The sequence below is a fragment of the Nicotiana tabacum genome, chromosome 1, assembly GCF_000715075.1.
Source record: "Nicotiana tabacum cultivar K326 chromosome 1, ASM71507v2, whole genome shotgun sequence".
Taxonomy (NCBI): Eukaryota; Viridiplantae; Streptophyta; class Magnoliopsida; order Solanales; family Solanaceae; genus Nicotiana; species Nicotiana tabacum.
This window is the reverse complement of record NC_134080.1, coordinates 141,681,012-141,703,980: the sequence shown is the minus strand read 5'-3', so window position 1 is coordinate 141,703,980 and position 22,969 is coordinate 141,681,012. Positions and strand designations below refer to the sequence as shown.

General features: G+C 39.3%; 1 protein-coding gene across 1 annotated transcript in view; it reads left to right on the top strand.

The window, feature by feature from the left end:
* Positions 1–22,969, top strand: part of LOC107798006 (phosphoglucomutase, cytoplasmic) — a 30,697-nt gene that overhangs the window by 1,276 nt on the left and 6,452 nt on the right. Inside the window, exons 3-6 of the mRNA XM_075253854.1 lie at positions 1,428–1,509; positions 1,619–1,674; positions 1,940–2,053; positions 2,175–2,237. Of these exons, the coding sequence (XP_075109955.1) occupies positions 1,428–1,509; positions 1,619–1,674; positions 1,940–2,053; positions 2,175–2,237 (315 nt within the window). The remainder of the gene's footprint in view (positions 1–1,427; positions 1,510–1,618; positions 1,675–1,939; positions 2,054–2,174; positions 2,238–22,969) is intronic.

The window sequence follows — 22,969 nt, the reverse complement described above, 5'->3', positions numbered from 1 at the left end:
GCGAAATGTAATTCCCGGTGAGGGGTGTTAGCTTAATGGTATTTCACCATGTTATTTCGATACCAACAAGTGATATTAGAGTCAATGGTTCAGAGTCAATGGTTCAAAGCAAGACCGAAGATAGATTCAGGCGAGTTCAAATCAAGCCACAGCTAATTGGACGATAATGAAGATTTATCCAAAAAGTTTGAACGTGATGATACACGTGGAGATAAATTACAATCACAAATATTCAAAACCTCTGTTGTTGCATCTTTTATAGAAATAAAAACTCTTTTTTAACCCATATTTGGACTCCTTTTAACCAATACCAGTTTTAAGTCATGCCTACTTGAAACGTATGAGCTCTACTGCTAGTTTTAACTCATGCTTTTTTTAACGCATGAGCTTCTTTTAACCAATGTCAGTTTTGACTTGTGCTTATTCTTAAACGTGTGAGCTCCTTTTAGCTAATTCTTGGGCTTCTTTTGACCTATTCCTATTTTTAATCATGGCAAGCAGCAATGATAAAAATTATGTGAAGAAGGCGAATCAAGCTTTGTTAAGAAAATTCAGGCCAAGGTTAGAATTGTTAAGATTTTGCTCTGAATTTCTAATCTATTAGGAGTCTTTTTCTTGAAGGAAGGGAAAAAGACTCCTAAAAGGATTAAATCTCTTTCATATGCTTTATCCTTTTATCGGAAGAGAAGTTTTGAACTTCTATAAATTGAGGTTTCCTTCTCAAATAACAACATTAACAACAAAAAATATCCACAATGCTGTTTCAAAGAGTTTTGTTTAGGGGGGCATTTTTCTCCGGATATTTTTTATTTTTTTTATTTTATTTTTTATAATAGTTTCATCATATGTAAGTCAATTGACCAAGCCATATTAAATTATTATACCTAGTTTAGTATATTTTTCTCTCTCATCTCATTTATCATCTCAAAAGTTTGCATTATTAACTTCCGCATGCATCATGTTATTTCGATCCCAACAAAACTATCTCTGTCTAGTTCGATGTACTAAGAGGGAGTGGGTGGGATAAAAAAAAGGAAACACACACAGGCACGCAATTCCGGACCCCCAAGAAGTTATAGTGACGTTCTTAAACTCTACCGCCTTAGCCAATTGGCTTGTAGCTAGTTTTTTTTCCTTTACATTTCTGAAAGGATTCACCTTTAACATTTATGGTTCTCCCAGAGACAGCTGGAACAGTAGTTTAATTATGCATTATGTTTGTCTTCTTTGCAACTCTTTCTGCATTTTGTTTGAATATTTGCAAGGCTAGTAAATTGTAGTTAAGCTCACTTATGAATAACCTGCACTTCTATTCAGTAGTTCTGCATGATCTTCAACCTATGTGAAGTGTCTTTGCTTGATTCTGCACTGTTATTTTAATGGCTTTGACTTTTGAGTCTTACATGAAGTTGGATGGACTGTTTCAGGTGAAGGTGTTCGTACAACCTCATTACTTGCAAAATTTTGTTCAGGCAACATTCAATGCCCTTGGAGCTGACAGAGTTAAAGGTATGGAATTTTATATTTTCCATTTCTGTATGAAGTCCTCTACATTTCTTGCATGTAATGGAATTGTTGATAGATATATCCTCTTCTAATCGCACTTTTGTATGTGCAGGTGCTACGCTTGTCGTTTCTGGTGATGGCCGCTACTATTCGAAGGATGCCATCCAGGTACTATTGATCCAGTTTTTTCAATGAAATTCTTTATTTTGTGTTGTTTGTTTGCTTTAACACAATCAATAATACCGTGGAAATCTTCTCTCTAATGCATACGGGACATTCTGAAAACAAAATAGAATTATTTTATTTTTCATGTTCCTATGGAGGTCACGTGCCTAACTTGCTTAATGGTTACGCTCCATGTACTGATGAATATTAGGTGCTTAATTGAAGGATACAATTCGGACTATAACCGATTTGGTCTTGTTCATGGTAGATCATTACAAAAATGGCAGCAACAAATGGAGTTAGACGTGTTTGGATTGGTCAAAATGGACTTTTGTCCACTCCTGCCGTATCAGCTGTAGTTCGTGAGAGAGTCGAGGCTAATGTAAGTGCTTTGCTTCTAGAGCTACCTCAAATTGCTTAATTCATATTTCCCTTTCCTTTTATGTGATATGGTTTTACTTGATTCCAGTATCTTTTAACTTAATAAATCATATTCAATACAGGGTTCTAAAGCTACTGGGGCATTTATATTGACAGCAAGTCACAACCCAGGTGGCCCTCATGAGGTAGTATCGGCAATTTTTTCTTAATCAGCTATTGCTTTTGATGCTTTCTTGCTCCTTAAATCATTAGGTGGCGACTCTTCAAAATACCGAATTCCCCAAAAAGGGAAATGAGTCATTATACCCCATGAATGTCGAAACCCGGAAACTCCTCTCCTAGCGAAAAAGAGGAAAAATAGGGGTGCGACAGCATGACGACTCTGTTGGGGATATTTAGGCTTTTACCATTTCATATTATTCTTGTGAATTTTTACCTCTCTATGTGCAATTACTTATTTAAATTTCTTTAAACATTTAATTTCTTTTTCAAAAGCAAAACTGACATGTCTTCCTTGTTTCTTTTCTTTATTGGCACTTTAAATTATAAAACTGTTGTATTTATCGCTTTCCTAACGTGCAAATACATGACAACATGCTTTTAATTATTTCATCGTCATGCTCAACATCATACTCCACTCGTGTCAAACAAATACTATGGCAACACTTTTAATGAGTGGTTGCACTCTTCATATATTATTACCCCATAAATTCGGAAAGGCATATTTATGGTAAAACTAGTCGATCAGCGGTGCAGTCGACAGTTCCGTGTCTTCCCCCTTGAGTTGTCCACTCAAGGGTACCAGTCTAAAACCCCATAGAAACCTTGCTCTGTTCGAATTGTGCATGCATCATGGTCATACCTAGCCGGGTCAGTTATGTTGTCCACATAATGATCCATTAAGGTAGCCTTGTCCAAAGTCCACTGGCTTTCCCTGAACCCAAACGGACAGCACCACGTTCTGTGTATTTATTTGGATAACTAAGTGTTTCATGCTAATTTTTTATATTAATAGTCGAGTTTGGTGGGGGTAAGAGTCTAACCTTATTTGTCTTGCAGAAATATGAAGAACGAGGTTCCCAGCTACGGTATGGTTAGCACACCCTCACTCTTGTTGGATTGGTGGAGGAGTATTCCATCAAATGACCAAATCAATGAATGGAAAGAGAGGGACGCCAAAGCTAGCAAAAAGTTGGAATATTTGGAATACAGTCTGCTGGAATTGGAAGGAAAAGTGAGGAAGAGAGTCACCGACTGCCCGAACGCTGAAGGAAATGAAGGAGAACACCTGACAAAGGTATTTTTACTGGTGAACCTACGCGAGCTGGAGGATTTTATCAATAAGAGCATTCAACCTGAGTAAGGTCCTTCTGGGACCAAGTAGATAGGGATTTATTTTTTTGCTTTATGAATGTAATAAGGTCAATGACCATTAGTGACTTTTATTTCCTGTTTATTTAGTGTCGATTTGGGATTCGTCTTATTTCTTTATCAATAAAATGAGGCATTTAGCATTCTAAGTTCTCCAAATCAACTTGTCGCTAGGCCTACCTCGGGCACAAAGAGGTTCACAAATTAGGACACGTTTTACATTCCTGCACTATGTATTTAAATATTGCAATACTTTTTATAATCCTACAGACTCAATTACCATTTGTTGTTATTTTTGTTTTTTATTATTCCCCTCCCCAAAGGTTAGTTCGTGCACTCTTGCATCATCATCTTATTCCACGAGATCCAGGGGCCCTCCACCCACTCCTCTTCTTAGTCCTATCAAAAACAAGAACAAAAGCAAGATGGAAGATCTGAACAATGTCAGGAAGGAGAATCCAACTGAACGGGTAGAGGCACAATATTTGCATAACTGCAAGATAAACCCCAGGAGCGTTTGCCAAAATATTGCATTGGTGGTAACATGAGATCATAAAAGTGCAATAAGATGAAATATATAAAATCATATTAGAAGCAAGGCTATGTTTCTATTTTTTATGTTGACTCAAAAACAGAACCCTTTTTTCGCAAAGTGAACAAGTTTAAAAAAAAGATACATTAGGGTGGGCACCAAAGAAAAAAGTTGCAATGACTTGCATTCTTTAGACAATTCTAGTCACCCTACTGAGAGAATATAAAAGCAAGTTAAGGGAGAAGAGCAAGCATCATTTCATATTGATTTGTCTATGCTTAGGACATTACTGCTCCTCTACCCGATAAAATACCACCATCTCTGGATCTAGGTCCTAGCAGAAACACCAATTAAGTGGAAACCTTTTGTATTCATTAAAAGGAGATAGAAATGGTGATACTAATGCATAAAAGAGAAGTCCCAATTCTGCTAACATCTTCATTTAGCAGGTATAAAAATAAACAAATAAAAAGTTAGAATTGGACTATAAGTTTGATCCAGAGGAATGTGAAAGATTTTGGTCTCACAACCTGTGCGTTACTTGCATCATTAGTAGAAGGATAAGACAGTTAACACACATTTAAATGACATATGTGAAATTATAAATTATAAGTACCTTGAATGCTTCTATTGTTACTTTAGCTTGAATAATACTAGCGAAGACTCCTTTACTATCGAGGTCACCGTTCTTCATTGGCACAACAAACCTATAAAAGAAATAATTTAGTAAGAAACATTATTAGATGCATTTTTTTATTTATCGAGAAACAGAGAAACGAGGACATTTTAGCACATATCACTTCTCATTCTCTCTGATAATTTTTTAACTATAACACTAATAAATAATTATATTAGCACAAGCCCGGCTTTAGATTTCAATCACTACTACTTTGTAGATAGGAGACTTGTACGTTGAATTGTATTTTCTTGTTGGTAAACCACTGCAAAGTTTGATAGAAGACAAGAAATTCTTGGATCATCCATTCTTGTAGAAGTTTCAATAGAAGTGGAGACAAACACAAGATAATCTTGATACTTAACATGGTACAAATGTTAGATATCCTACCTATGTCAGTGCTATAAGTGTGGAATTTCCATAAATTTCACCAAATATAATTTATTATACTTATGTTGCCCTGAGGTGCAATGAACTGCCAAATTGACTTTGCCTGCAAATCCAAAAAAAATGTCAATAATTAGACGTTTAATGAGAAGTGTCAAAGCAATATATTCTTTTATTATCCAGCAAAGTGAAATTAGTATCTGATGCTACTTACCATGTCTGGTACTAGTATTGGCTTCCCTAAGCTCAATACTACAAAAATAAAAAATAACAGTTAGGCATGAATAAGTTCTTAAGTTTACTATTGTATCGAACCAGTGAGGCCAGTTGGTTGTTAGTAGATGTCTTATCATATACAAGGAATAGCAGCACCAGAGAAACCTGAACAATATCCTTGTGCAACAAAACATTATCTTTGACAAACATGGTTATATCCCTGTATATAGAGAATATTTCTGAAAAACACGATTATCATTTAGGTGGAAGCCTGATGATTTTTGAAAATCAAATACTGGCTAAAATAGAGTACTATAATAGGTAGGTATTTTCACCACATTAAGAACAAATTCACTTAAGACACATATAGAATAATTTTTACATAAAGAGAGGCAGATCGCACAATTTCACCAAAGAAAGTTTTCGTTTTTCTTGGGAAGAGGGGGGGGGGAACTCCTTCAATCTGTTACTAAGCTTTAATGAGACATGAAAGCAAGTCATATGCTATAATAGAAACTAGTATGTAGTTTCTTTGCTTATTGAATATTGTAAAAATTTAAAGAAAATAAGGCATCAATTTACACACTAATACATGGATATGGACAGGAAATGATATAATAGCATAAAAATATGGAATGACAAACTCAATAATATTTAGAGCTTCTAAGCAAATCAGACAGAAGCTCAAGTTCCATAAAAGGGATCAAGGGTAGTGTAAGCAAGACATATAGATAATTTAGAAATAAGTAACTAAGTCATGTAATGAAGGACCATGAAACTGCCTTCACTTCCTATTCATTCAAATATCGTAATAGTATACGTCCATTTTACCTACAAGTTAAAAATATTCTAGTTCTTCAATAAAAAAATAGGAGCTTTTAGTTTTATTCAAGTCAATCAAGTTGAGTTCCAACAAAGAATTGTGGTGTAGCTAAATTCATGAGTTCCACATCATTTTATCGTTTAAGTGGACAATTCAAATACCCTTGGCATTCAATAAAAATATATAAATGTAGGTGGACTATTATAGACGATGAAGTTAGTATAACAAAATTCTAATATAATGATTTCAAGCCTCTCATGCTAAACCTACAAAAAATCTATCCATACACAGATACGACGGATGAGATCTGTATAAATTCATAACACCGCCGAATCAACAATTCATTGGGTCTATACTTCTGGCAAGTACTATCACCTCATTCTAAACCAAACAATGGTCTTAACCCCTTAATTTACTTCATATACTTAGATTTCACTGATCTCGAATTCAATGATCTCGTCTCACCCATTACGAACTGCTCAGGCAATAAGCCACTCCAGACATAATCAAAAGTCGCATATGATTCCCCAATATGCCAATAGGCTACCAATTCGAATGCGATACAAAAAAAAAAAGAAAACGAACTCTGGAAGGAATTACCAATCCCACACACTAATACAGACTTTCCTTAGAAAACAAGAAGCAAGGCATACAAAATAGCATATAGAAAACTATACTCAACATCACACTGTTGCAAACTTTATACTTGGTTTACATCTTTAATCAATCAAGTGATCACATGCCACACTTATATAATCTTCCCGTGGGACACACTCCCACAACCTACCACAACAATTTCTGGAGCGCACATCCAAACCAACGGTCGCACTAACGCTAAAGAGCGATCAAGAATTATTAACCAGGACGCAAAACCCTTTTTAAAAAACACCGATCTTAGATGACGCTGAAGACAATACCAACTTACCGTAAACATCGAAACTTATCTCCTGCTCATCCGAGCTCATGACATCTTGTCAAAATTTTCCTTCACTCGTGCCATTCTCGGCCCAATTTCCACAACCAGAACTGATTCACCAGCATGCATCAAATCGGAACTAACATAGTACATAACCGCACAATCCGCTAACCAATAGCAAGCTCCCCAACTTGGCTCGAAGCCATAGATCACAACACATTATACTCATAATGCATATACTCCATTGTTGCCTCAATACCTTAGTGAGGTTAAACTCAAATCCTCTATAAGCTTGTGTAAACACATTTCATCTAGTACTTCAACTCTTTGGCAATCTCGCAACAGTTAAACTCACTCTCTTAAGTGAACCAAATATTTTAAACTTCAACACTTACATTTCATTTGCACATGAGATCTTCTGTTATTCACATGAGGATCACACCGCCTCAGCACACTTCACGGGAGATAACCCACCTGCTTCGCCTCAATATAACATTTTAGTATACCTTCCACCGCCATAAGCATTACGCAGTCACTTGATCTTCTTGAGTCTGTACTCATACCACAACATGAAATTTACTTCACTCCCAACTTGGAGTCATGAAAAGATTCTTCAAACGCCCATAACTCGGGCTATAACTTGAATCAAGATAGACTTCAAGCATCTACTAATTCTTCCATCATTCAACATACCCCTTCTCGTCGCTTCCAATTAGTATGGATACGCCTCGTAGTACTAACATACTCCTCACATAGCCACAACCGTCATTTTCACTAACGGGGACACTACCGAACATATAAGTTCAAAAATACTTGTTTACACAATCAGCACCTCGGCGCTCCCGCCATAGGCAAAGATCCAACCTCAAGTCCTCCAGACTGGCCCACCATAAACTCACAGAGATAACACCTCGAGGCACATCTGATACTGAGTGCCCATGCGCGCATATAAATGCGTGGAAGGAATTTCAAAAGTTTCTTTTCCAGATGAATCAAGGACGCACGATAAAAATTCAAGAATATGAAGTTTTCCTAAAGGTTCTGCAGCCTCTCGAGGATAAATACAGATGTCTCTGTACCCATCCGCGAGACTCTACTAAACCGGCTCATGACTCGCGAGACCAATTAACCTAGGCTCTGATACCAACTTGTCACGACCCCAACCCCGGTCATGATGGTGCCCAACACACTGCTAGGCAAGCCTGACCATTCAACAACATTATCCCAAATTCTTATTCAGATTATAGATAAATATCACAGAGAATTTACTAAGTCATTTCATTCAAGTGTATAATTAATAATAAAATCTGCGGAAGTTCAATTAAAATACCACACCATAGCCCAACAGAATCCGGTATCACGAATATGAGCCTCTAATACAGAATATCCACCTATTACAAGTCTGTCTAGGAAAAATACGGAATAAAAGATAGAGATAGATGGGAGAGATCAAGGCTGTGAACGCCATGCAGCTACCTCGATACTCCCGGATATTGTTGCTCAGCTAAACAAATCCTCACTCAACCTGTAGTGTACCTGGATCTGCACACAAGGTGCAGGGAGTAATGTGAGTACTCCGACCCAGTGAGTAATAAACATAAATAAAGGCTGAGAATAAGAAATCATGGAAAAATACAAAGTAAACTATAACTGGCAGTTTAGAACAACAAATAGTGAAGCAACAAGTCAATTAAGTTAGAGTACCAAATATTGAGACAGGTATAACAGATAAAAACAAATGCATAAGTGCAATGCAATGCATATGATGGTACACTCTAGTACCCACTGCGGCGTGCAGCCCGAGCCATCCATTTATTTATCGTCGACGGCGCTCACTGGGGGTGTGTGCAGACTCCGGAGGGGCTCCTACAGCCCAAGCGCAATATCAAGTCATCTTGTGGCGTCAAATCTAGGCCCTCGGCCTCATATCAATATCAGTATAATCAACCAGGCTCTCGGCCTCAATATCAATGTAATCAACCAGGCTCTCGTCCTCAATATCAATGTAACACTGCTGCGGCGCGCAGCCCGAACCATGCTCAGTCCAGAAATCATCATAAGCCCCTTGGGTATTCGTAAAACAGTAGTTCTCAGCTCGAAATATCATTTAGAAATATCATTTAAGTTTTCAAACCTTAGAAAGATGGCTGAGTTTGCAAAACAGTATTTAAAACCTTGGACTGAGATAAAATGATATGCAAAATATGCGAAAATAGTGATATCAATCCCTGAAGGATTCAAATAATTGGCAAGAAGCCCAAATGTAACAATCAAATCCAAGTAAGGATGATTATCAACTTAGTTCAATTAGAAAACACGGTAAAAACATCTCTCGAGACGGACCAAGTCACAATCCCCAATGGTGCTCTACCCCACGCCTGTTATCCGACATGCAAGTCACCTCAATATAGCGTTACGATGTGAAATTCCGGGGTTTCAAACCCTCAGGACATCATTTACATCAATTACTCACCTCGAACCGGCTAATTCTCTAGCCCGCGATGCCTCGCCTGTACGAATCAACCTCTGGATGCTCCAAATCTATCCACAATCAGTACATAATCATTAAAATATGCTAAGGGAGCGAAGCCCACTCGAAAATATCCAATTTAACATCAAAATCCCGAAATTGCTCAAACCCGACCCCCGAGCCCACGCTTCGGAATTCGACGAAACTTACAAAATCCGACAACCCATTCAACCACGAGTCCAACCATACCAAAATTACTAAATTCCGATAATAATTTGTCCTCCAAATCTAGAATTTTCGTTTTTGAAAAGTTTACAAATTTTCTCCAATTTCTTCCATTTGATTCACTAATTCTTGATGAAAATAACCATGAAATCATTAAATATAATCACTTTTGGATATAGAACACTTACCTCAATCCATATGGTGAAAATCGCTTCAATCCGAGCTCTATAGCTCCAAAAATGAGAAAACTCTCGGACTGCCCGAATCATACACTGTCCAGAAATTTCGCGGTACTGTTCACGCATTTTACTGTTCATGGGTACTGTTCATGGGTACTGTATACGGAGTACTGTTCATATGTACTGTACACGGGTGTTGTACATGGATACTGTTCATGTTTACTGTACATGGTACTGTACACGGATACTGTTCATGCAGGTGCGGTTACTGTTCACACGTGCGAAAAATGCAGAAATTGCAGCAGCTTTTCGTTTCACTAAAAAGGCTCTAACTCCATCATATGAACTCAAAATTCAATGATTCTTGTTCCTATGAGTCACAAATAATAATACAAACATAGCCCTTCAGTCAAAACTCAATTCGGAGCTCATTTGCTCAGTTCAATACCCATTTCGCTCGTTAAATAATTAACTCATGTTTCGTGTCAAAAACCCAATCGCGACTTGATGAAATTAGACCAAACTTTTCAGATCACTCCTATAATTCATTATTTAAATTCTGGAAATCTCGAAATAAAATTTCGATCTCTAGAACTAAAAATGGATCTTTGGATCATTACATGCTTATGCTCAAACGACAAAAATCTTCCAAAAACTCTTCCAAAACTTATCCGAGCCTCATGGAACCCCGACCAAACATGCCAACATAATTTATAACATTATTCAAACCTCTTCCAATCATTAAAACACCTCAAACAATATCAAATTACCCAAAACTCATCGAATTCAAGCCTAATTTTCTAAAAACTTCCGAAATACACTTTCGATCAAAAACCCGACCAAACCACGTCCGAATGACCTGAAATTTTGCACACATATCCCAAATCCCCTAACGAAGCTACAGAAACTCTCAGATCAAAATCTCACCTATCAACCGGAATTCGCCAAAATACTAACTTCGCCAATTCAAGCCAAATCCTTCCACGGACTTCCAAAATGCATTCTGATCGCGCTCCTAAGTCATAAATCATCCCCCGAAGCTAACTGAATCATCGGGATTCAAATCCGAGCCCTCTAACACATAAGTCAATGTCCGGTTGACCTTTCCAAAACAAACCTTCTTAAAGAGACTAAGTGTCTCTTTTCCTACTAAAACCAATCCAAATCAACTCGTTCACACCCAACACTGATAATGAAGCATAAAGAAATAGGAAATGGGGAAAACAGGGTGGTAACTCACGAGACGACGGGTTGGGTCGTCACACCCCTCAAATACCAAACTTACCCAACACCTCCACTCATATATCAGCCAACCCCAAATTACCAAGCACCTTCATCCTCATACCAAGCTCCACCACCAGCTTACCAGTTATCTCCACCTCTTATATATCAACCTACCTCACCCAGATACTCACAACCCGCACATGTCTAACAAACCTATAATGCTCAACCATCCCACTATCAATCACCTCCTACACGCCAAAACTTCCCTAGAGTTCGACCTAATTCTAATCTCAGACCTCCAAAACAATATACAACCATTGCCGAACCTATTGACCAATTGTATGAGAGACTCAAAGTTGCTGGTTATGTCACCCCCATCCCTGTTGCAACCCCTGAGAACCCCTCTCAATGGGTTAACCCAAATAAATCCTATACATACCACTCCGGCATGAAAGGGCACACCATCGATGAGTGTCACTCCTTGAAGGACAAGATACAGTCCTTGATTGATAACAAGATTATTATAGCAAAGGAACCCACTCCAAATGTCCGCAACAACCCTCTACCAGACCACAAGGGTGGGGGTATCCACATGATTGAAATAGAAGATGATTGGGATCCCTAGGGATCAATCGGGTTGATCACAGAAGGTGATGACCCAAAGAAGCCAATAATTACCCTCAATCCAATCATAGTCCAGATTCAACAGTCTGAGGGCGCTGAGGTGAATATGTCTATGCCACTTGAGTTTGAAGCAACATCATCCGCAAAGATACCGACATCGATTGAGGTTGAATTCATGTCTCCGGCAAATGCACCCGCACCTTTTGAGGTTGCAGTTTTTCCACCCAAGGCACATGCTCCGTTCGGGGTGAGGATATCCACACCGATCCCAGTGGCAATTTCGACCATGACACCATTCCATACAAAGGATGTACCCTGGGACTATACAGCCGAAGCGAGAAGGAAAGGCAAGGTCAGGTTCAAAGAAACTGTCGCCACACAGGGTATTAGAAGAACTGCTAGAGTCTATACCTCTAAACATCTAGCTGAGTCAAGCAAGCAGGTCTCTAACCGGCCACCCATCATTGAGACAGGTCTAGACGGCCTTTGGAGGAAAATACAGGCCAATGAGTATTCGTCATGGACCAGTTAAGCTACACGCCAACACAAATCTCCATCCTCTCCCTGCTACAAAACTCCGAGGCACACAAGAATGCTCTATTAAAAGTGTTGAGTGAAGCATACGTACCAAGTAATATCACTGGCGGGGAAATGGCTAACATGGTAGGACAAATGCTGGAGAGCCATAAGATCACCTTTCATGAGGATGAGCTGCCACCTGAAGGGTTGTGGCACAACAAAGCACTGCACATCACCATGCAATGTGAGGACTATTTCATCACCAGAATCCTGATCGACGGAGGTTCCAGTCTCAACATTTGTACGCTGGTAACACTCAAGAAGTTGGGTAAAGGACTACACGAGATAAAAGATGGAGCTATCAATGTGAAAGCCTTCGATGGTTCTCAGAGGTCCACCATTGGGGAGATTGCCCTATGCTTGCAGATGGGACCAACGTGGTTCGATGTCGATTTTCAAGTGATAGACGTACCAACATCTTACAACCTACTGTTGGGACGACCATGGATTCATGTTGCTGGGGCCATAGCATCAACGCTGCATCAGGCAGTAAAATTCGAATGGAATCACCAGGAGGTGATCATTCACGGCGACGGTAGCAACCCTATATACAGTCGCCAGACCATTCTAGCAATCGAGGGAAGAAGGAAGCTGGGTGGAGAGACTTACCACCACATTGAACGGGTAAATGCAGTTGACAAGGACAAATGGTGGTATAACAAAATTGAGAGTATACTAAATTAGAGTGGGTACGAACCTGGCAAAGGGCTCGGCAAGAACCTCCAAGGAATCACTAAGCCCATAAAACTCAAGAAACATGTCACTACTTTCAGTTTGGGATATGATTACATCTAGGAAGAATTCAACAATTGGTCGCCCCCATGGTGTGGTCCTTACAACCCACTAGAGCAGCCAATACCGCATCTGGAGCATACCTTCCAACATGTCGACATTATTTATGGGTCAGATGAAGAAGAAGCACTTGCAGCAGTGAAAAACTTGTTTCTAGAGGACAGTGATATGGACTACTACGTTATTCTTGAGGAGGAGGGGGAGGAAGGCCCTTCTATACAGGCTTTGAGCAGAGGGAAATGCCTCAGTAATTAAACCATCAAGACAACCAAAGCCCGACGAGCTTCGGGGTAGCAAGGCTAAAACAAGCATTATTCACTATTTTATTTACTAAATGATTTTCTTTTCGCATTTTCAATTCCCGCAATAAGTTCTTCAATGTTCAAAATAGTTATTCCATTTATCAAAAGCATTTTCAATTTTTCTTATGAATTAATATTTATTGCTATCATTTTCTTCTCCAATACAGCATTACTATTACGTATCTTCATGAATCAATGACTGTGACATGCAATGAGACAACGTAACAAACGGACATTGATTCAGAGGAAGATGACATACCAGATGAGATTGTCAAAGAAGTTGAGAACTTTGAGAACAGACCTAAGTCTAACCTAGACGAGACCGAAATTTTTAACTTGGGAGATGCAGAAAATGTCAAGGAAACACGAATCAGCGTTCACCTATCGTCATCAAAAAAGGAAGAATGCACTGAATTTCTAAAGGAATATGAGGACATATTCGCCTGGTTGTATGATGATATGACTGGGCTGAGTACGTCTATTGTGGCTCATAAACTGCCAATCGACCCAACGTGCCCACCAGTAAAATAGAAGCTCAGAAAGTTCAAACCCGATATGAGTCTGAAAATCAAGGAAGAAGTCACCAAGCAGGTCAAAGCTAAGGTTCTCAGGCTAGTAGAATACCCGACATGGTTAGCCAACATTATGCCAGTGCAAAAGAAGGATGGGAAGGTCAGAGTCTATGTTGACACGGAGATCTCAACCGGGCCAGTCCGAAAGACGACTTCCCTTTTCCGAATATACGCATCCTGATTTACAATTGCGCTAAGCATGAGTTGCAATCATTTGTAGATTGCTTCACTGGTTATCATCAGATCTAGATGGATGAGGAAGATGCTGAGAAAATGGCTTTCATTACGCCGTGGGGAATGTACTTTTACAAGATGATGACGTTCGTCCTGAAGAATGCATGGGCCACCTACATGAGGGCCATGACTACCATTTTTCATGATATGATACACAAGGAGATTAAGGTATACATAGATGATGTCATTATCAAGTCCAAGAAGGCCATTGATCACATGGAAGATTTGAGGAAGTTCTTCAATAGATTGCGAAGGTACAACCTGAAACTGAATCCCGCAAAGTGTGCATTTGGAGTTCCTGCTGGAAAATTGCTTGGGTTTATTGTGAGTCGCCGAGGAATAGAACTGGATCCATCAAAAGTCAAAGCTATTCAAGAATTGCCACCGCTAAAGAACAAGAAAGATGTGATGAGCTTCTTGGGAAGACTCAATTACGTCAGCCGATTCATAGCACAGTCTACAGTTATTTGTGAGCCAATCTTTAAGATGTTGAAGAAGGACGCCGCTACCAAATGGACTGATGACTGCCAAAAGGCCTTCGACAAAATCAAGGAGTACTTATAAACACCACCAGTCTTAGTCCTTCCCGAGCCAGGTAGACCCTTATTACTATACCTTGCAGTATTGGATGGAGCTTTCGGCTGCATTCTAGGGCAGCATGATGAAATGGGGAGAAAGGAGCAGGCCATTTATTATCTCAGCAAGAAGACCCCATACGAGGCCCGGTATTCTTTATTGAAATGCACCTGCTGTGCTTTGACTTGGGTAGCTCAGAAGCTGAGGCATTACTTCTGTGCATATACTACATATCTCATATCAAGGATGGATTCTTTGAAGTACATCTTTCAGAAGCCCATGCCCACTAGCAAGCTAGCCAAGTGGCAAATCCTGTTGAGTGAGTTTGACATTGTCTACGTAATTTAGAAAGTGGTCAAGGGACAAGCACTGGCAGACCACCTTGCTGAGAAACTCGTGGATGGAGTATACGAACCCTGAAAACATATTTTCCTGATGATGAGATATCATTCATAGGAGAAGACATCGTAGAATCCTATGACGGTTGGAGAATGTTTTTCGATGGAGCAGGAAATTTCAAAGGAGTTGGCATAGGAGCAGTCCTAGTATTAGAAACCGGTCAGCATTATCCGGTGTTTGCCAAACTCAGGTTCCCGTGCACCAACAATATGGTCGAGTATGAAGCCTGCATCTTAGGACTCAAAAGGCCATTGCCATGAACATCTAAGAGCTGCTAGTAATTGGATATTCAGACTTACTTATACATCAGGTATGAGAAGAATGGGCAACCAAGAACTCTAAGATACTCCCGTATCTGCATCATGTAAAGGAATTGAGAAAGAGGTTCACAGAGACGGAATTCCAGCATGTTCCCAGAGTCCAGAATGAGTTCGTTGATGCATTGGCTACCCTATCATCTATGATACAGCATTCAGACAAGAATTTCATCGATCCCATTCCAGTAAAGATCCATGATCAACCAGCCTACTGTGCCCATGTTGAAGGAGAAGCAGACGGAAAGCCTTGGTTTCATGATATCAAGGAATATTTGGCAAAAGGAGAGTACCCAGAGCTTGCAAATCCTACTCAGAAATGCACACTTCGGAGATTGTCCAACAACCTCTTTCACAACGGAGGAATCCTGTATAGGACTCCTGATTTGGGATTACTAAGGTGTGTCGACGCAAAGGAAGCATCCAAGTTACTAGAGGAAATTCATGCTAGGACCTGCTGTCCACATATGAATGGTTTTGTCTTAGCAAAAAAGATACTCCGAGCAGGTTACTTTTGGATGACCATGCAAATGGACTACATCCAGTATGTCCGAAAATGCCACCAATGTCAGATACATGCAGACATGATAAAGGTACCTTCAAATGAGCTTAATGCAACAAGCTCACCATGGTCGTTCGCCGCTTGGGGGTTCGATGTCATTGGACCTATTGAGCCTGCCATTTCCAATGGACACAGGTTTATCCATGTAGCCATCGACTATTTCACCAAATGGGTCGAAGGAGCATCTTATAGAGCAGTAACTAAGAAAGTCGTGGCAGACTTTGTCTGCGACCGCATTGTTTGCTGATTCGGGATTCCAGAGTCAATCATTACTAATAATGGCTCCAACCTCAACAACGACTTGATGAAAGCAATGTGTGAAACTTTCAAGATCAGACACAAGAATTCCACAGCCTATAGGCCTCAAATGAATGGAGTTGTAGAAGCTGCCAACAAGAATATCAAGAAGATATTGAGGAAAATGATAGAGAAGCATAAACAGTGGCACGAAAAGTTATCATTTGCTCTATTGGGGTGTCGCACCATGGTCTGCACATCAACCAGCGCAACCCCCTATATGCTGGTTTATGGTATGGAGGTTGTCATTCCTACTGAAGTAGAAATTCCTTCCCTAAGGATCAGACAAGAAGCTGAGCTCGACGACGCAGAGTGGGTAAAAAGTTGTTATGAGCAACTAGCTCTTATAGATGGAAAGAGAATGAATGCAGTTTGCCATGGTCAACTCTATTAGAACAGAATGTCCAGAGCCTTCAACAAAACAGTCAAGCCAAGATAGTTCACACCGGGGCAGCTGGTGTTAAAGAAAAATTTTCTGCATCAACATAAAGCCAATGGGAAGTTCTCTCCTAACTGGTAGGGTCCATACATAGTTAATCGGGTTCTGATAGGAGGAGCCCTCATACTTGCGGAAATGGACGGAGATGTCTGGCCAAAGCCAATCAATTTAGATGCAGTCAAGCGTTACTATGTGTAATCTTTATGCTTCCCTTAAATGATGTAAATTGAACTACGCCTGACCTAATTCCCGTTTAAGAGGGGATACACAGGCAGCCGTATGGGTTCGGTCACAATTCAATAAAATTTTCATTCCCCCCCCCCCCCCCCGCAATTGGAAACTAGGGCAGAATTTTGAGGAGGACCCTCAAAATTCTGAAGTAATTTCAGCTGATCATCGCAAGCAATAGTTAGAAGCATAAACCCATTAAACTGGGGCAGAATTTTGAGGAGGACCCTCAAAATTCCGTAGCAAGAGAGGTTGTAATGTCCCGAACTCGTCGGTTCATCTAAAAGCTATTCTTAATTATATACTTATACTATATTTTTACGAAATCATGCATGTTTATTATCAAAACTACTTTATTTAGCAACGCTACCCCAATGATACATACAGTATCACCAGATCAAAGCAGAGCAGGTCAAGCAAAGCTAACGCGGATATGAACTGACCTTCCTCCTTACAAAACTCACGATTTTTTTTTGGATGCAGGCACTATGATTGCAAAATCATCAAACATACTATACACTCATGGGACGAATAGAACCGTTGCACTTACCAACACTTGCTATCCGCACACGCCAAGAAATTTTCCATCCGACACAATGCTCTCAGTAATCAGAATATGCTACCAGTTAAGAAAGCTCTACTATCATTCGTTATTTCGTCTTGCATAAGGCTACCATTCTGCCTTCTGAGGTTACGATCTACCTCCATCTGCATTTGCATTGCATAAGGCTACCATTCTGCCTTCCGAGACTAAGTATTGTCTCCATCTGCATCCTTGCATAAGGCTACCATTCTGCCTTCCGAGACTAAACGCTGTCTCCATCTGCACTCTTGCATAAGGCTACCATTTTGCCTTCCGAGACTAAACGCTATCTCCATATGCACTCTTGTATAAGGCTACCATTCAGCCTTTTGAGACTAAATGTTGTCTCCATCTGCACTCTTGTATAAGGTTACCATTCTACCTTCTGAGGTTAAGCTCTACCTCTCTCCGCATTTGCATCCTGCATAAGGCTATCATTTTGCCTTCCGAGGCTAAGCTCTGCCTCCCGTTTTCTTCGAAACTAAGCACTATTTATTTCACTTTTCTTACGGGCTAAGCTCTGCCCTTCAATTCGCAAGACTAAGCTCTGTCTTGTCTACATCATGCTACTACATCCTTCATGGGCTGAAACATCGCCAACTCATCCAAAGGTATCATCGTTCGTAGGCACCATCTTCATAGCCCGAGAACACCATGTCATGGCCTGAGGATTCCTTTCAATCTTTTGCATATCATTATTCCAAGGCATCATGGTTCGGAGGCACCATCCTCATAGCCCGAGAGCATCATTTCATGGCTTACAAATCCTTTATCATACACTTCATGGCCCAGGACGTCATGGTCTAAGGACGTCATCCTAACCGTCCAAAGACAACATTCATGGTCCAACGGGAATTTGCACCATGTTTAAATTTATGCACAGTATACGCTTGTATTGCTTCTATTTGCAGGTAAGATGGCGAGCAATGACCATCCCGGTAGGAGCGATCCCGCTCCAGTTCCCGCAGCCATATCAAACCTAACCACTCCCGTAAACCTTTCACTCACCCGGCCCTAGATATTACGTCAGTTCTTGAAAAGTCTCCATCGGCATACACCGCCGACGGATCCTGAACTACATATGGCCTGATTCCTGTAAATCCAGGAATATGTAGGTAGCATAGAAGCCAGGGTGCTGCCTAAACCTCTTCAAGCCATTTCGCTCGGTCAAAATTGGCCATCATATCTTTACCCAACAACTCTTTCATCTTTCCTGGGGAAAGAGGGGCAGCTGTTGATACTCAATTTTTTTCTATATATTTTCAATATGCAAAATATCTTTAAAATAGTATATAAATGCATACATAAGCATGTACAAAGGTTTTATTATTTTTTCATAATTTTAAAAGGTTTTTAAATCAATTTATTCCTCTTTTTCATCCATAAAATCCCAATAATTATTTTTAAAATTATTATTTTTTGATGATTCATTTATTGGATTCTTATATTTATGCCAAAATATGGCTAAGGTAATTATTACATATTTTTACAATTTTATTTAGTATTTTTTTAAAGCTAATTGCACACAATTGTAATATTAGCCATTTTTTAGGTTTAAATTTGTCTCATGTTTATAAAATGGGATCCTATATTTTTAAATTGTTAATTTTATATTATAAATCATTTTAGTGCTTTCAATTTATTAAATTCTCAGAAATTTATTTACTATTTTTATAATTTAAAAAGGGGAAAATTGGCTATTTAAATAATAGCCCAATTGTATTTAATTTTTAGCCTAAAATCAACCCTAAATCAGACCCAATTTCCCCGGCCCAATTTCAATTTTTAACCCGACCCCTAACCCAATTTAACCAGCCCAACCCGGATCCCCTACCTACCCTCTTTAATCCAGGTCGTTGATCATTCAAATCAACGGCCAACATTCACCCTTCCTAAAATAAACCTAAACGACCCATTACCCTAATTAACTTTTCACCAACCGCCGCCTCCGAATCCCTGCCCTCTCAATTCTCTCTGCAACCTCACATGAACCCTAGTCGTTGCCATCTAATTCCACTATAATCCACCTCAACCCCTGCCTAATCCATGGCTTCTCATGGCCATTTAAGATGTGTATCGGCCTTCTATGGCTCCTGAGTGTTTGTTTCCATGAGAGATCTGGTCCAGTCCTTGCTGAACCTCTGTCTCCGCTCTTTCTTCGGCCAGCCATGGCCGTTCGAGTCAGATCCTTGACTTTTCTTGTTAGATCAGTAACGTTTCAAGGCTTCTCTCACCTTTTATGGGTTCTCTGAAACCCTAGCTTTAAGATCTTTTTATATTCTTTCAGATCTATCTTAGATCTGTGCTTACTATGAACTTCTTAAGTGTTTTCTCGAAGGTTCTTCAATTTTTCTTTCAAAATGACTCTTCATTTTTCAACGATTAGGGTTTTTCTCTTAACCTCTTTTTAAAGATCTCTTCTCTGATTTTTTTGGGGTTGTTTCATGATTTTACTATGTTCAAACAACTTGTTATGCCTTCCTTCTACTTGATTCAGCATGTTGAAAACCCTAGTCCCTTTTTGATCTCATCCGAGTTCTGAGACTGTTTGTTTAAATGTGTACTTGTTCGATTAAGTTCTTTGTTTCTGACTCTCTTCTCCTTGTTTGACTTATCTGATTTGAGTTCTTATCATCTCTTAAACTCAACTACTGTCGAAGCCCTAATTTATTAAAAGAGTTTTCCTCACTTGTTATTGTGAGACCTTTACTTTCTACTGACTCTCTTACCTATTACTATGTTCTTCTTCACTGTTGATTCTATGTGACTACTTGACCTACTTGACTACTGTGCTTCGAATATTTTTCCTACTGCTGAATCCTAGCTTACCCCTACTGCTACTGTATGTTTGTGGTGCTTCTTTTTGTCAACATGTTTGACCCTGCATGCCTGTTCATTCCTTGCTATTTATATGTTGAGGTGCAGAATCATGACCCCTTCTTGATTGATTCTGACTCCCTCAATCTTACGACTGATTGCAAAGGGTTCCCCTATAAACCCTAATTTTTTTACTCACTGGTTTAAAATTAATTGATTTATTTCCTTTACCGTGATATTTGATCTTGCTGAATCCTCTCCCAAAACTAAGCATATTTTTGTACTTAGACTTGATTATTTGCTTCATGCTTTTACTGCCCCCTTATATGGCAATAATCAATCTGTCCCAAAATGATTTCTTTTCTTAATTAAACCTGCCAGTATCCGTTAAGCAGTGATTCCTTAATTAAAGGGAATTACTTGTGTTAATTGATTCTGATTATGATTATTTTCATGTTTGTATTAAGACTTTACTTATTACCTTATTCTTCGCTCGTTTTCAAAAACTATAAATACCCTACTCTTTTTCTTTAAACACACGAACAATTTGAGTTCAGAACACACACTTACACTCAAAAACTCTCTCTTTCTTTATTGCTACTTCTTCTGCTGCTCTGTCTAGCTGGCTAAAAGCCAATGCTAGACTGTGGAATCTTGCTTACCTTTCCTTTCTGCACTTTGCTTCTATACTGGTATGTCCTAGTTAATTTTTTAAGCCTCAACAACCACATGTTTCTCTAATTGTTCCAAGTTCTCTCATTCTTGTCTACTTCTGCTTATGTTTTCTGCGGTCAAGTTACATTATTAGCATGTTGTAATATATTCTCTTCCCCTTTTAAATTAATGTCTCCTTATGTGTGTACTCTGTTAGTCATTTGTTTTGTGTTTGTTGACTCATGAATCCCAAACCTCATATCCCCTCTATGTGTTTGTGTTCTCTGGCTGGTTTGTGGGCATGCCAGCATCAGCTATTGATGTGCATGACCAAACTTGACCCCTACTGGGGTCATATGCTTCATACAATGTATTCCCAAAACCCCTTGACCCCTTGGTGTGATTACCGATTCTGTGTGTATGAGTTTGTTCATCACCCCAACTGATTTCAAACATTTTTGCTACTGATTACTTTCAAAAATAGACTTGCCAGTTCAGTTTTAAACAAACTCTTTTTCAACTATGTTCTGCACTTCCACTCTACTCCTAGAACCTAGGTTCTACCCCTCTTGTGTGAGCCTTACCTTGGGACCCTTGAACTCCCTCTGAACTTGGACACATAAGGGCTGGCCCTTCCACACTGCACTCATTTCTATCTGGTTATGCATACCTGGGTGTAAGCACTGCCCGGGATCTCATGAGGTCCTTAGGGAACTTTGACACACCCAGGTATGAGAAAGGCTTTGAAATTCTGGCACCGAAGTGGTTCATCACATAACTTAGAGAGGAAGTCAAGATCAGGCTTTCCTTTGGTTGTAATTTTCTTATTTATGTACTTCTTTTGTAATTCAATCATTTGGGCTGTAATAATTTGTAAACAATATTGGGGCTGGCTAGTGAAAAGGGATGGGGTGATTTTGCATGCTTCAGCTATTAGAAGGGTAGATAACATGTTTATAGGGTGTATTTCGATATGGTCTATTAGAAAACATGCACATAGGATCTGCTTTGGTTTAATAAACTTTTGCATGCTTCACATAATTCTGCTATGTCTAAATGGCCTTTTAATAGAAACCATGCCTATAGGAACTTCGCTTTGATCAAATAAATCCTGCCTACTCCACTTCATATTCAATTAGATACCATGCCTATAGGACTGAAATCAGCCTTTAATACTTCGATACCATGTCTGTAGGAATTAAAATCTGTAATAGATATCATGCTCATAGGACATCACTACTATGCCTAGGCAAGCCCTAGGTAACTATTTAAATAAAATTGGAACCGCCTTTGTTAATTACCAACTGCTACAACCAGCAGGCAGGCCTGATTCAGACTTCTTTTTCTGAGTTATATAATGAATCTGGTTCTGACTCAAACTCTGCCTTAGGATTTTATGATTCAGACATTAACTATGTTTTAAGTCATGCTATTTATATGAATTGTTTGCGGAGGTATACATGAGTCTTTTAACTGCTTACATGTTCCCCTAAAAAATGCAGTCCTATGTGTTTTTATATGTCGCCTTAGCCTTTTTACCTTTAAACCTAAGAGTTAGCCTAAAACCCTCCCTCTTATAGGAATAGTAGACCTAAATTCCTCCGGGACTGATAGGAATGGGACGGGTAATAGCATGCAATAGAAATCGAGACCAATCCGTGCTTTAATACCTTAACGGGGCGGGAAGGGTAGATATGGATATGATGACCGGTGCGCTAATACCACGTGTATCCCCTCTTTTGAGAAGTATCATACCGGGTATTGCATTGAGGTGATCCATATTATAAACAAATCTAGGACCCCTTTATTTTTTACAAACATGTCTAGCTTATAACTTTGGTACTTCCGGACTCCGGAAGAAGGTATACCTCAAATGAATTAAGCTAAATCAAATTCAAACAAAAAGTTCGTTTCGTTTTAAGATTT